At 37.4% G+C, this 14,604-nt stretch overlaps 1 protein-coding gene across 1 annotated transcript; it reads left to right on the forward strand.

Moving 5' to 3' along the window:
* Positions 1–8,303: 8,303 nt before the first annotated feature.
* Positions 8,304–9,573, forward strand: CABS1 (calcium binding protein, spermatid associated 1). Its single transcript, XM_045879441.3, has one exon. It carries the CDS (start codon positions 8,365–8,367, stop codon positions 9,571–9,573), a length of 1,209 nt encoding a protein of 402 aa, XP_045735397.3. The 5' UTR covers positions 8,304–8,364.
* Positions 9,574–14,604: the final 5,031 nt, after the last annotated feature.

The following is a 14,604-nucleotide window of genomic DNA, read 5'->3' on the forward strand; positions in this document are numbered from 1 at the left end:
ATCTCTTCTTTACCTATGAATACAGTCAACCCTCTGGAGAAAACCACTACTCCCTCCACTGAGAGTAGTTATGAAAGAGGTGATTCTATGCTCACAGAAGACAATATTAGGTCCAGGGGATTCCTACCTCTACAAATCCCAGAAAAGGCCATGTTCATTCCCAATGTCTCAACTGAAAATCTTGAAATCTCTAACCCAGTGACAAATACCTCCTTGGCTAATTCTTCAATTGCATTGTCAAACACGTTTAAGACAAAGATTGAATACTCTAATTCTATTAATGATGGTGATAGTCCCATTAAAAATAAAACAGACCTCAAGCCTTACTCCTTGATCTCAACAAAACTTCCCATTGGTTCTACTACTTTTTCAGACAATCCCACAAATAGTGAGTTTGAGTCACTGTCCTCAGTAAATAGAGAAACTACTGACAGCTCTAAAACTGAGACAGATAAAATATATTCTGAACCTCAGAGAACAATCATGAAAGCCTTTTCTCCTACAAAAGTCTCTCAACACAGGGTCCCTGAAGAAAGAAAAAGAGCTAATCTTCCTGATCAAAAAGATCCAGCTGCTAAATCTGATTTAAGTTACATTACAAACGCAACCATTCTCAGAAATGCAAACATTCTCAATCCAGCTATGAAGAAAATCCTTCCCTCAGTAACTGAGCTTAATATTCTGTCCAAGAGTTACAACAATGTGGAAGGGGAAGTACACATTTCTAAAGCAGGCAGTTTTTTTGCAAAAGATGCAAGTACATTGAAATATAATTTCTTCACTGTTAAGTTTGATGCTGCTTCTACTACACCTCAAGCCACCCCCCAATTTAAAAGGAGACTTTTCAGTTGGTTCCACATTAACTCTTCCAGAAGTATCTAGGTCTAATGATCAAAGCTCTTCTCCTGAAGTTGCTACTGGAGAAAGGACCATCATAAACACTCCCATTGGGACATATGGCCTGCCACCATGGAAATCAACTCTTCTTCCTTCTATTTTCACAACATTCATGAGTTCATCCAAGTATTCTGAACTTGATCGAGGTATCAAAATGAAAAAAGACACTAAAACAAAGACTAACAATAATATTCCACCTGGAGAAAGAAATACTCCATCTGACAAAATTACTACTTTACCTACTATCATTCTTTTTAAAAAAGGCATGAAAAACCCTATTAATACTATTAATAACAATAATTTGGAGATGAGACTTTTATAGGAAAAGATATATCCACTGAACTAGATCCTTTTACAGAAGACATTTCAGAAGAGGCACATGACACCCTTTTGGCAGGGGAAAATAATCCAAATGATGAGGATATAGTAACTATTACACCTGTTGACAGTTCCCTTGACTATGTTGCAGATAACTATGTCTTTGAACTAGTGAGGGAAAGAAATGGTGCCCTTAGAAGAAAGACCACACTCAGTAATGACTCCAATGTATTTGAGTCTCATTCACCCCATGCCGGTGCTGCAGTCTCTGAACATGCATCCCAAGGATCTCCAACTGATATCAAAACTACCAAAAAACACCAGAGCTTTATTCCCAAAGACAAAAATCTTAATTCTGATGATGTTCTCCAAAGTTCTTCTGTCAATTTTAATACCAAGTTTCCCAGATCCATGATTTATTCTCTGATTCAAGTTGGATTTTTTTACCTGAATTTCTAGATGAAACAATGTGGAAAATAGTTTTCCAGTTGGTGATAACACCATCATCATTCTCCCTAAAGGCAAAAGAATGGAGTCCCCATTTGTTCCAGACCCAGAACTAATGATAAGAAAGGGAGAGAGCAAGATATTCACAACTGATTCTATCAATCCTTCTGTGATCACCTATCCTAAAGAATATAAAGACCAATTCAACAGGAAAGACGTCTCACTTGCTTTGTATAATCATGATACCCCAAAAGAAGCAAAAACCACCATATCAGCCAAATTCAATGCAAATAAACATAAACCAAACTTGGCAGACATGCCTCATTCACAGAACAACATTATTCCTTTGGCTGAGTTCAATGTCATTCCTGATGATGATCTTCCCATTATTGGTAAAAATACTGAGAAAAGAAACAGAGCTCCAATCTTTTCTTCATCTATGAATAAGGCAGCCAGCCCTGTGGCTGATTCCATTGTTCTTTCCGCTGAAGATAGTTATGAAGGAGGTGATTCTATGTTACCTGGAGAAGATGTTAAATCTAGGGGATTCTCATCTCTATTAACATCTGCCATGCTTAGTCCTAATTCCTTGCCTGAAAATCCTGAAACCTCTGGTCTAATAACAGATAAATCCTGATCTGAATCTGTAATAAATAGGTCAGAAATGTTAGAAAGAGCAACTGAATATGCTGATGCCATTAATGGTGGTGATGTTTCAGAGAGACAGATCATAATAAGTCAAGCTGACATTCCTTCCTATCCATTGGCCCAGAATATTTCCCCAACTGGATCGACTACTTTTTCAGATAGTACCACAGATGGTGAAGTTGAATCATTTTTCTCTCTGAATAGAGATACTCCTGAGAATTATAAAACTAAGACTGATATATATTTTATATATATTTCATATCTCAAAGACCAATGATGAAAGCCTCAACCCTTAGAGAAGACTCTCAAGATAGTGTCTATTAAAGAAGGAAAATAGCTGATCTTTTTGATCAAGAAGATCCACCTGCTAAATTGGAATTACATAATTTTACAAATACAACAGTTTTCATCCCAGCTATGAGAAAAATCCTTCCATCAGGAACTGAACCCAATCCCCTCTCCAAGAGGGACAGCAATATGGAAGATTCTGTCACTGCTAAATTTAATGTTACTTCCTACAAGCCTCAAACACCTCCCAATTTAAAAGGAATCTTTTTAGCTAATTCCACATTAATTCTTCCAGAAGATGTTAGGCCTACCTTTCATGATAAAGTCACTAAGACAGGAGGGTCCATCACAAATACTCCAACTAGACTAGATGGCCTACAATGGAGGTCAACTTTTTCTCCTTCTGATTTCACAGCATCCACGGGGACTTCCAAATATTCTGAACTTGTTCCAGGTACTAGTATGGGAAAAGATATGACCAAAGAGACTGATTATAACATTCCACATGAGAAAACAATTATTCCATCTGATAAAGCTATCATTTCACCTATTATTACCTCTGAAAAAGACATGGCAAGTAATTTACAAGGCAATATATCTGAGCAGAAAGATTTTATGAAGAGAGGGACATCAGCTGAATATGGAACAACTTATTTTACAGAAGAGATTTCAGAAAGAGTGGATGACATTTCTTCTGCAGGCAAAATCACTCCAGCATATATGGACCATACAACTATGACATCTGATGACAGTGGTTCTGAATATGTCTCAGATATGCATGCCTTTGAATTAGAAGATAGAGCAAATAATTCCCTGATAAAAACGGGTATACTCATATATGCCCCCAAGACACATGTGTCTCATGCACCATATACCACAGTTGCTGCTTCAGACACCTTATCTAAAACAATACCTCCAGTGTTGAAAGCTAAAGAAAATTACCAACCTATGATTCCTAGACAGGAAAATAGCACTGACACTGATGCCATTGATCTCAAGAATTCCAATGCCAATGTCAATACCAAAGCTCACAGACCTAAAACTCACTTCCTAATTGATGCAAGTATAAACTTTCCTTCTAGTTTTTCTGACAAAACACCTGCAGGAAAAAGCACCATAAATAGTGATGATGACACCGTAATTCCCTCTGAAGGCTTTGACTTAGAAAATAAAATAACTGAGCATTCCCTTTCTCCAGACATGAAACCTGTAGCTGACAGCAAGACATTCACAACTGATACTACTAATCATGCTTTTAAAAATAGTGATAATTTTCTCAGGAGAAATACTTCACCTACCATTTATAAGACATTTACACTCAGGAAAGCAGACACTACCACATCCAGTATATCTGATTTTACTGAAGATCAAATGGGTATAGCTACAATATCTGATTCAAGGTTTAGTAATTTTCCTATAGCTCAGCTTTCCAGTGATGACATCTCCAATGTGAAAGAAAACGCAGAAGATGCAATCAACACAGCTCTTACTTTTGTTTATCCTTTGAAAAAGATGTCAGCCAACATTCCATATGCTCCTGCTATTTCTACTAAGAACAAAAATAACATTGGTCATTATAGCCTTCCATCATCAGAGAGTGTCAGGTCTCTAAGACTTGCATCTATGGGGCTACCTGAAATTTTCATCCTAACTTTGAAAGATCCTACTAAAGAAACTGCTGCCCCCAAACTTATAAAAGGCACAAACATATATTACCCAATAGTGTTAATATCAGCAGCATCAGAGCCTGTGTCTATAGACTCACCTTACTTCAATAAAGGCATTGCCTCAGAAGGACAAATGCTAGAAGTCAAAGAGTCCCAAAGGCTTTACCTTTGGTTTATACTGTTCTCCAAGCTGATTCCACAGGTTCTTCAGACAATATGGCTAATATCAAAGCGAACACAGCTGCTACTATTGTCACCAAGAGCAAAATTTTTGATATTGATGCCTTTAGTGATCAAAATTCAGAACCCAAGAAAACAACCACCAAGTTTTCTACTCTTTCTCCTAATGAATATAGTAAACCAAATTTCTATTACACAAGGGAAATAACTAAAGCTTCTGCAGTGAAATACACAGCTAAGTGAATCACCTTACAGATGTAAACAGAACAACAGGAAATGATCCAGTTATTCAGATGGAAACAAATTCTCTAAAAGATGCTGACCTAAAGCCTTATCTTGTAAATAAAAATGTCACTGCTGATAATAAATCAGGGAATAAGGATGATGACATTGTCCCTGTAGCAGCTTACTCAAGCTTTCACAAGCCAAAGGATTCCCTCCCAGATGGCTATGTTCCTCAGGAAACTTACTTCATTACTGGGAACTCAAATTTGCTCACAAAAGTGATCGACATTATTTCTACCGATGAAAAATCTTCATCTTACACAGAGATCATTTCCATGGTAGAGGAAAATCCTCAGTTGGAATTTAATTAGCCAATTTCAGAGCAACAAATACTGAATTTCAAACTTCAGAAAGCATAAATGATACACAAGAAACCATTGTTGAGAAAAAAAAAATATTATCTAGGTTTCAAGAAATTTCTATTGTATCACAAGCTAAAGGAAATTCTTTAGGGCTGATATTCTTCAGTCACATACAGAAACAATTATTCTAAAGGACATCCCTGAGAAGCCTACAAACTACAAAGCACACATGAGTATCATAACTGACCCTGCTATAATATATGCCATTTTCCTCAGAAACAAAAAAATAGTGACACCACAGGCCAATGCATCCTTCAATTACAATTTCCTTACTCATGGACCCAACATTCCAATCACTGGAGGGGAAGAGGACAAAAATGTGGATGTTGTCATAATTAAATCTCAAGATGTAATTGCTCCTCTCACCTCCCTCCCTGTATCTGAAGCTGGCAATTCTCTCAGGAATGAAGATACTGAACCTGAAACCTCCTCAGCAAATACATTCCAATAGTGATTATAATCATCGCACCTAGGATTAATAACTCTATTTTCTCCAATAAATAAATAAATAAATAAAATTTGAAGATATATAGTCTCTTTCTAAAGTAGGAATTCTAGTGTCCATAGAAGACACCACTTATCTCAATTGATTCTTTTAAAATCGCACATGACATTTCATCTGATAAATCTCAAGAGATTCTCCATACAAAGTCTTAAGGGTGGGCATCACTATGACATCAGCATTTTCAAAGTCTGTATCTGAGGACTCTTCCTAGTCAAGTATCCATGAAAATCATAAATTGCCAAATAACCTTCCTGAGGCCTTATTGAGAAGTCTCCTTCTTTTGTTAACAGCTTCCCCTTTTCCACTTAAAAAAAAAAAAAAAAACAACTTTTTTTTCATCGTGGATCTGAAGAATTTGCTACTTAAACATAAGCTTGATGCTTTCCTGAGAAAAGACAGTTTCCATTAGAGTAATAGACACTACAACAATAAAGGAAACAACTACTTAGATAAAATGAAACTCACCTATAGAATCTGATCCTCTGTCCTTAAGTCAGCTAATATCTTTGGTGGTAATGACCTATTGGTCAATTAAGAGTTTCCCATGTTCCCTGGAGCAAATGACTCCAGTTCCATCCTCAAAATTGCTAAAATTCCAGCACTCCCACCAGGATTTTCACCATATGCTTCCTGCTCTTTGATGGATGATACACACTCTCAATGTGAGGTGTCCTTTTTGAGGTCAATGATTAAAAAAAAAAAGATAATGGTAATATCCTCTATAGGAAAGAAAAGACTTACTATTGCTATAATCAATGTGATCCCACCTCACAGCTATTATTACTAGAAACAGAGTTTGGTGTGAGCACAACAGTAATCCCTGAAATTAAAAACTATTTGAGAAATTAGTATCTATGAAGATGATATCATATCACCTGACATTTCTTTTTTTTTTAAGATTTTTTTTATTATTTATTCATTTGAGAGAGACAGAGAGAGAGCCTCAGCTGGGAGAGGGGCAGAGGGAGAAGCAGATTCCCCGCTGAGCAGGGAGCCCAACATGGGGCTGTATCCCAGGACCTTGGGATCATGACCAGAGCTGAAGGCAGACATCTCACTGACTTGAGCCCCCCAGGCACCCCTCACCTAACATTTCTAACCAGGAATTAAATGCTCATAAAAACGAATATTTTGCTCCTTATTCTAATTCTATTCAATATAACATATACCAAGTACTCCAAGCTGACTTCTAGCAATTATACAGCTAACACTTCCATCTTTTTTTCCCTTTTTGTACACAAAAAAGAATTCCCCCCAAAAGGACACCAAGTCTTCTGTTTATAGCATGCCTTATCCTGAATTAAGCCTCACAAACTCTAGATGATGAGAAAAAAATGTAGAGGCTAAAAAACCTCCCATTGAGTTAGGCAACCCAGAGAATGGCTTTACATTATGATTTCCTTTACTGCCACTGGAAATGACTTAGAAATAAAGAACCTGTGCTTGTCACTAACTTAAGACTTTCCTCCCTGTCCCTGATACTGACAGCATTTCCCATGTCAATAAACATTTTGGGACCCTCATAGTGACATCTCCTTGAAGCAAAAATATTTCTGGAGAAGCTGTCCATATCTTTAAAATGAAAAATGCCCATCTTAAACCTATCATAATTCTACAGAGAATGGTGATATATCTATACCAGGTCAATCAATTTTAAAAAGACACTGTAAACTTGGAGGTTGAGTCCATATCTAATGAAGAAAAGCATTTGCCCTTGGGATGGAAACCATTGCTCTGGCTGATGCTGCTGCCCTTTTTCAGGTTTAGTTGTGTCTAAGTATGAAAATTCTCTTTCTTCTAATGACACTGGGCAAACATTAACACCAGCCTACAATCTCCTTTCATCTAAGTAGCTAAACATTAAGAATGATAACAAAAGGATGATGGCTGGTATAACTAATATCATTATAGAAAACACTCCCTCTGAAATTGAGGATATAATTCTTAAGGCTAATACAGTTATTACATACTTCAATTTTGTTTCTGGGTGAATTCTGGCATATAATGCCAACTCCCTGGCATTCGGTTGAACTAACACTCTCTACAGAAAAATATTCCTAAAGAAATTAAATATACAAAACCTGACACTCTCATTGTTAAGCATGTTAATTCAATAAAAAGTAAGAATTGCAATGAAGATGAAAACTACAAAAACCCTAAAAGGATAGTAACTTGTTATCCTTACTGAAAAAGTGAGAATTCACTCTCTGAAGAAGAAGAGAACTAAATGAAATCCTTGCTACCTAATTACCTTCTGTAGCTACCTTCATTGCCAAAGCTGCCATTGTTTTTTAGACATTTAAATACCATAAGTCTCAAGAGAAGACACTTCACCTCAAAAAGACATTTTTAACTTACTTGAAAGACAGACAACTTGAAGCTAATGCTGATAATCTCATGACTCCTGGTGTTTTCCCCACTGACACTAAACCCACAAAGTACGTGGCTGACACTGCTATGTCTGTTTCAAGTGACACTAGCTCCATAATGGAAGGTAGATCCCTTATAAAGAAAAACACGATAAATCCAGCTGTGAATGTTGATTTCATTATCAGAGAGGATTCTATTGTCTTTTCATCTAATGTCAATACTCTTGAAACTAGATGCCCAATCAGAGCACAGAAACAACCTTCAAGGAGAGCCACTGCCATTGGCCCTATGGTTGATGCAACAATCACCATGATGACCAATGCTTCGATCACTATAATGAACATCACTCTCCTGCCTAGGGATACCATTGGACCCAGGGAAAGACCAGTGAGTGTACATGGTGCCATTTTGTCCCATGGCTGAAGATGGTTTGCCAAAAATTGATTCTCATCCTCCAACAGAAAGCAGTAAAACAACAACTGAAGCAACCATTTTCTTTGGGGCTGACAACACTATTCCTAAATCAGAAACAACCATCACTTCAGAAGGAGACCACATTACTTCAGTAAACGACTATACACTCGAAAATGATTTTTCAAGAACAGACAACAAGCTTACATCTCCAAAGGAAAAAGTAAAATCAGAAGATGATGTTGAGTCCCATATTATTAAGTCATCAACCCATCTGGAGAAAGAAATTACTACTCTGACAGGCACAACAAACACCATGGCTAATGATTCTATTACTGAAAATTTAATCCCAGCGAAAATTGGTAATATTTCATCACCAAGTGCTACTGTTTCTTTAATAGATTTTTCCACTAACATGGCAAAAGAAGATATTCTCTTGGATACCACTGATCCAGGGAATGAAGATGTCTCAATAACTTCTGAAGTCTCTGGCACATTAAAGGGAGGCACTGCCAGCATTGCAGACACTCCCACCATTCCAGCTAGGAAGGATGAATCTGATGTTAACAATTACAGTTCCTCAGTTAAATCCAATGTCACTGCTGATGAGGCCGTCCAGATCACCAACTCTTCTATACCTGAGGCTGAAATCTCTCCTGCTACTGAAAAAAACTTCACTATTCCAGACATAACTGCCCTTACAGAAGAGAAAATAACTGAAATTGACTTAAGTCTTCCAGAGGATGACCCCAATGCTGTGCCTAAACTAACAGACTCCGATGAGGAAAAGTTCATCACTGTGTTTGAACTCGCTACCACTGTCGAAAGAGACAAAGATAATGCAGAAGATATTCTGCTGACCGATGAAGAGTCTATGGATGAAGTCAATGTTTGGATGGAGAAAAATACCACAAATGAAGCAGAGAACGATCCTGTTTTGCTCACGGCTGTTGAATCCAGATACGACTTTGTAGTCCCGACATCAGTAGCTATGAATCTCACGGAAAATTCATCTACTCTGACAAAAGAAGATCTGTCTGAAAATAATACAATGGAATCTGTAATTAAGGACAGTGAGCCACTTTCAGAAACCACCCCCAATCCAGATACCCTAAACAATGAGGAAGATGCTTTTACAACTGAAATGGGTGTCTTTAAGCTACTGAAAGAAGAACCAGATGAGTTCCTGATTTGAAAGCAGCAAAACAGATGCCACATAGAATTGGGCAACAGCCTAGACAGCTAGTTTTAACATCTAAGAAGTTTGTCTAGCAAGCAAAAAATCTTAATAAAGAATGTGAACATTTAAGGCAAGTATTAGACTCAGAAAAATGTGGATGCTTAACAATAGAAGTCATGCAGTAGAATGTATTTATGGAAACTTAAAAATTGAGTATACAAGAGTTCCTCTAGTATCAAAAAGGTTAATTCAATTATTATCCAATTATTTACTTTAATATAAAATCTTTAATCCCAGCTTTCAGGGATATGTAGAGAGAGAGAGCAATAAAGAAAGCTCATTTCCTGCTACATTTAATGATGTATGTCATTTTAGTTAACCCTTGATAGCACATTTTAGTGTAGCTGAAGAGATGAGAATTGAATTACCGTATCTCAAAAAAAATTGTAGTATTAAAAGTTCTGAAATGCTAATTCTAAACAGATTTTTTCATGCAACCAATGATTTTCTTCTATTAAAAAATATATTTGCAATCCTCCTTCTATTTGCAATAGAATTAAGACTATTCAGTAATTGTTTAGCATCCACATGTAAAAAATGTAAGAAATATTATATAGTTCCTGGCTTATGATGGATGCAAACTAGGCAGAGTGATATTTTATAAACACATAAATCTGTCAAAAACAATATTGTGTACAAACATATTAATCAATTTAATTTTTTCTGTAAAATTTCTTTCCTGAATTTTTGTCATTTTTTTTCAGGTCTTAAGCACTGATATCGCACTCTTCTTATGCTTTTGGTTAGCAATTCAAGGACATGAATCTTCATTCTTTCCTGACACAGACTTTTAAAATGGGTCTGTTTTCATTTTGCTGATTTTTCTTCAATAAATCTTTTGACAGCAACTGATTTACTGTTTGTAAATGTGTTTGCTATTCTAGTACAGAATTCTTAAATTAGAAGAAATATAAGTACAGTTGACCCTGGAACAACATGGGGATAAGGAGGACTGATCCCCTACCAGTCAAAAATCTACCTGTAACTTTAAGTCCCCCAAAACTAAGCCATTAATAAACTACTGTTGACTAGAATCCTTACCAATAATATAAATAGTCAATTAACACATACTATGTGAATCTGTTATATGCTGTAATCCTACAATAAAGAGAAAAGAAAATGTTATTTTAAAAATCATATGTGAGAGAAAATACATTTACAGTACTATACCATAAAAAATCCACATATAAGTGGACCTGTGCAGTTCAAACTTGTGCTGTTCAAGGGCCAACTATAAAATTAAAATCCATTGTTTAAAAAACAACTTAGCTTTGGACACCAAGGACAGGATGATTCTACTGAGACTCATAATTTTATCATATTAAAAGAAAAAGAAAAACAAAGTCAAAACGTTGGGTAAATAGTAAATGGTACATTTGGGGTGAAGGGAGAGGGAAGGATGTATACCATCAGATAGACTATATACTAGAATAATTACGGTAGCATATTAAAACCCAGAAACACATTTTATCATAAAAATTTAGTATATGGTAAAGTGAACTTCAAAACCATGAGATACGATGAGTAATTAATCTTGCCTTAACAGGTGGGTATTTGAGGAAAAATTAAGCTACAGTATTAAGACCACACTCTAAAATAAGTTCTACATGGATCAGAGACTTAAATATAAAACCATACAAAAGCATAGAAGGAAACACATGCATATTTATCCAAGTGGAGTCGAGAAATCTAAGCATATAAGAAACGACAAAAAGGAGATTCATAGATTTGACACCATGAATCGGTAAAATTCAGTACAAAAGAAAATTAACATAAAATTAAAAGGCAAATCATACCTCAGGAAAAATAATTGTGGTATGCATGGCAGTCAAAAGATTACTATCCTCAGTCCATGAAGAGCTCCTAAAGAGAAAGTATTTTAAAGGAAGCATTTTAAATGGGCAATAGAAATAAACAGATAATTCATGAAATACAAACTGCCAATAAACATATAAAAAGTCAATGATCCTAGTATTCAAAGAAAGTGAAATTATTAGATATTTCTTTTTTAACCATTTGACAATTGAAAATGATCATTTTAAATATTCACTGTTGGCTAATGCAAATTTCTCCACCCTTTCTGGGAGGCAAAGTGGAAATACATGCAATAAGCATTAAAAATATTTAGTTTGGGGGTGAAGCAAGATGGCGGAGGAGTAGGAGACCTGGATTTCATCTGGTCCCAGGAATTCAGCTGGATAGGGATCAAACCATTCTGAACACCTACGAACTCAACAGGAGATCGAAGAAAAGAATAGCAACAACTCTCTGAACAGAAAAGCGACCACATTCTGGAAGGTAGGACGTACAGAGAAGTAAATCCGAGGCGATATTCGAGAGGATAGATGGCGGGGGAGGGGGCCTCCATCAGCCACTACCGGCAAGTGATAGAGCAACGGGGCACAAAATCGGAACTTGTAGAAGTCGGCTCTGCTGAGGGACATCACTCCAGTGGCTAAGCAGGGGGTGGAACCCTCACGGGGCAGTATGGTCTCAGGACCCTCGGAGTCACAGGAAGACCAGGGGTGCCTGAGTGTGGCAGAGCTCCCACGTATCAGAGCGGGGAAGCCGGTTGCAGAGACAGAGCCCAGGCGCGGGCTCTCGGCTCGGGGTTGCCATAAACCATGATCTGCGGCACAGTCGGGCCCCTGCTCCTCCAGCAGGGACCCAACAAGCGGCAGATCCGGGAAGACTCCCCTTCCTCCCCTGGGAGGAGCAGCACGGGAGCGGACTGCAGGGATCTGCTGGGTTTGGAGACTCCACACGGGTCGGGTGCCAGAGATAGAAACGCTCGGTTACAGGTCGGGTGAGCACGGAGTGCAGCCGGAGACCGGGGAGATGGGAGTGATTGACTGCTTTTCTCTGGGGGCGCACTGAGGAGCGGGTCCTGGAGTTCTCGGCTCCTCCAGGGCGGAGATTGGGAAGCTGCCATTTTCACTCTCGTCCTCCAAAGCTGCACGGAAAGCTTGCAGGGAACAAAAGCTCCTGAGAGCAAACCCTAGCAGATTACTTAGCCCAGACAGGCAAGGGTGGGGCAATTCCGCCTCCAGCAAAGACATCAGGGAACCACAGCAACAGGCCCCTCCCCCAGAAGATCAGCAAGAACAGCCAGCCAAGACCAAGTTTACTGATCAATGAGAATGGCAGAACTCCAGCGCTAGGGGAATAATGCACAAAGAATCCATGGCTTTTTTCCTATGATTCGTTAGTCTTTCAAAGTTAATTTTTTTTGTCTTTTTTTTTGGAATTTTTCTTTTTCCCTTTTTCAACCAACAACTTATCAATCCCTTTTTTAAAAAACCTTTTTATTTTTCATTTTTAGAGTCATTATATCGCTTCATAGTAGTTACCCTTATTTTTGGCATATATATATAAATCGTTCTCTCTTTAAAATTTGGAAATACAATTTCTTCTAACAGATCAAAATATACCCTAAATCTCTAGTGTACGGCTTTATTCTAGTCTCTGGCCTGATCACATCCTCTCCCTTTTTTTTCTTTTTTTTTTTAAATCTTCTTCTTTCTTTTTTCAAACAACTTATCTTACCAATTCCTTTTATGAAATTTTTTATAATTTTCATCTTTACATTCATATTCCATCCCTTCATCATATTAACACTTATTTAGTATATATATAAGTTTTTCTTTCTTTAAAATTTTGGGAGGCACTTTCTTCTAACAGACCAAAATACACCCAAAATCTAGTGTGTGGCACTGATCTATATACCAGCCTGATCATATTTGATCATATTCTGTTTTTTTTGTTTTGTTCTGTTTTTGTTTGTTTTTATCTTTTTCTTTTTTTTCTTTTCTTTTTTCTTTCTTTCCCTTTCTTTTCACCCAGATTCAGGTCTTTTCTGATTTGTTTGGAGTATATTTTCTGGGGACGTTGTTACCCTGTTAGCATTTTGTTCTCTCATTCATCTAATTCTCCTCTGGACAAAATGACAAGATGGAAAAAATCACCTCAACAAAAAGAACAAGAGGCAGTGCCGACTGCCAGGGACCTACTCAATACGGACATTAGTATGATGAGGGAACTAGAGTTCAGAATGATGATTTTAAAGATACTAGCTGGGCTTGAGAAAAGCATGGAAGATATTAGAGAAACTCTTTCTGGAGAAATAAAAGAACTAAAATATAACCAAGTCGAAATCAAAAAGGCTATTAATGAGGTGCAATAAAAAATTGGGACGCTAACTGCTAGGATAAATGAGGCAGAAGAATTAGTGATATAGAAGACCAAATAATGGAGCATAAAGAAGCTGAGAAAAAGAGAGGTAAACAACTACTGGATCATGAGGGCAGAATTCAAGAGATAAGCCATACCATAAGACGAAACAACATTAGAATAATTGGGATCCCAGAAGAAGAAGAAAGAGAAAGAGGGGCAGAAGGTATATAGGAGCAAATTATAGCAGAGAACTTCCCTAATTTGGGGAAGGAAACAGGAATCAAAATCCAGGAGGCACAGAGAACCCCTCTCAAAATCAATAAAAATAGGGGTGCCTGGGTGGCTCAGTTGGTTAAGCAACTGCCTTCGGCTCAGGTCATGATCCTGGAGTTCCTGGATTGAGTCCCGCGTCAGGCTCCCTGCTCGGCAGGGAGTCTGCTTCTCCCTCTGACCCTCCTCCCTCTCATGCTCTCTGTCTCTCATTCTCTCTCTCTCAAATAAAAAAAAAAAAAGTTAAAAATAAAAATCAATAAAAATAGGTCAACACACCAACATCTAATAGTAAAACTTAACGAGTCTCAGAGACAAAGAGAAAATCCTGAAAGCAACTCAGGAGAAGAGATATGTAACCTACAATGGTAGAAACATTAGACTCGCAACAGACCTATCCACAGATAGGTCTGGCAGGCCAGAAAGGACTGGCATGATATATTCAGAGCACTAAATGAGAAAAATATGAAGCCGAGAATACTATATCCAGCTAGGCTGTCATTGAAAATTGAAGGAGAGATAAAAAGCTTCCAGGACAAACAA

This window comes from Mirounga angustirostris, unplaced genomic scaffold (assembly GCF_029215605.1).
Source record: "Mirounga angustirostris isolate CCGP_5_RB_7025 unplaced genomic scaffold, mMirAng1.0.hap1 SCAF_2, whole genome shotgun sequence".
Taxonomy (NCBI): Eukaryota; Metazoa; Chordata; class Mammalia; order Carnivora; family Phocidae; genus Mirounga; species Mirounga angustirostris.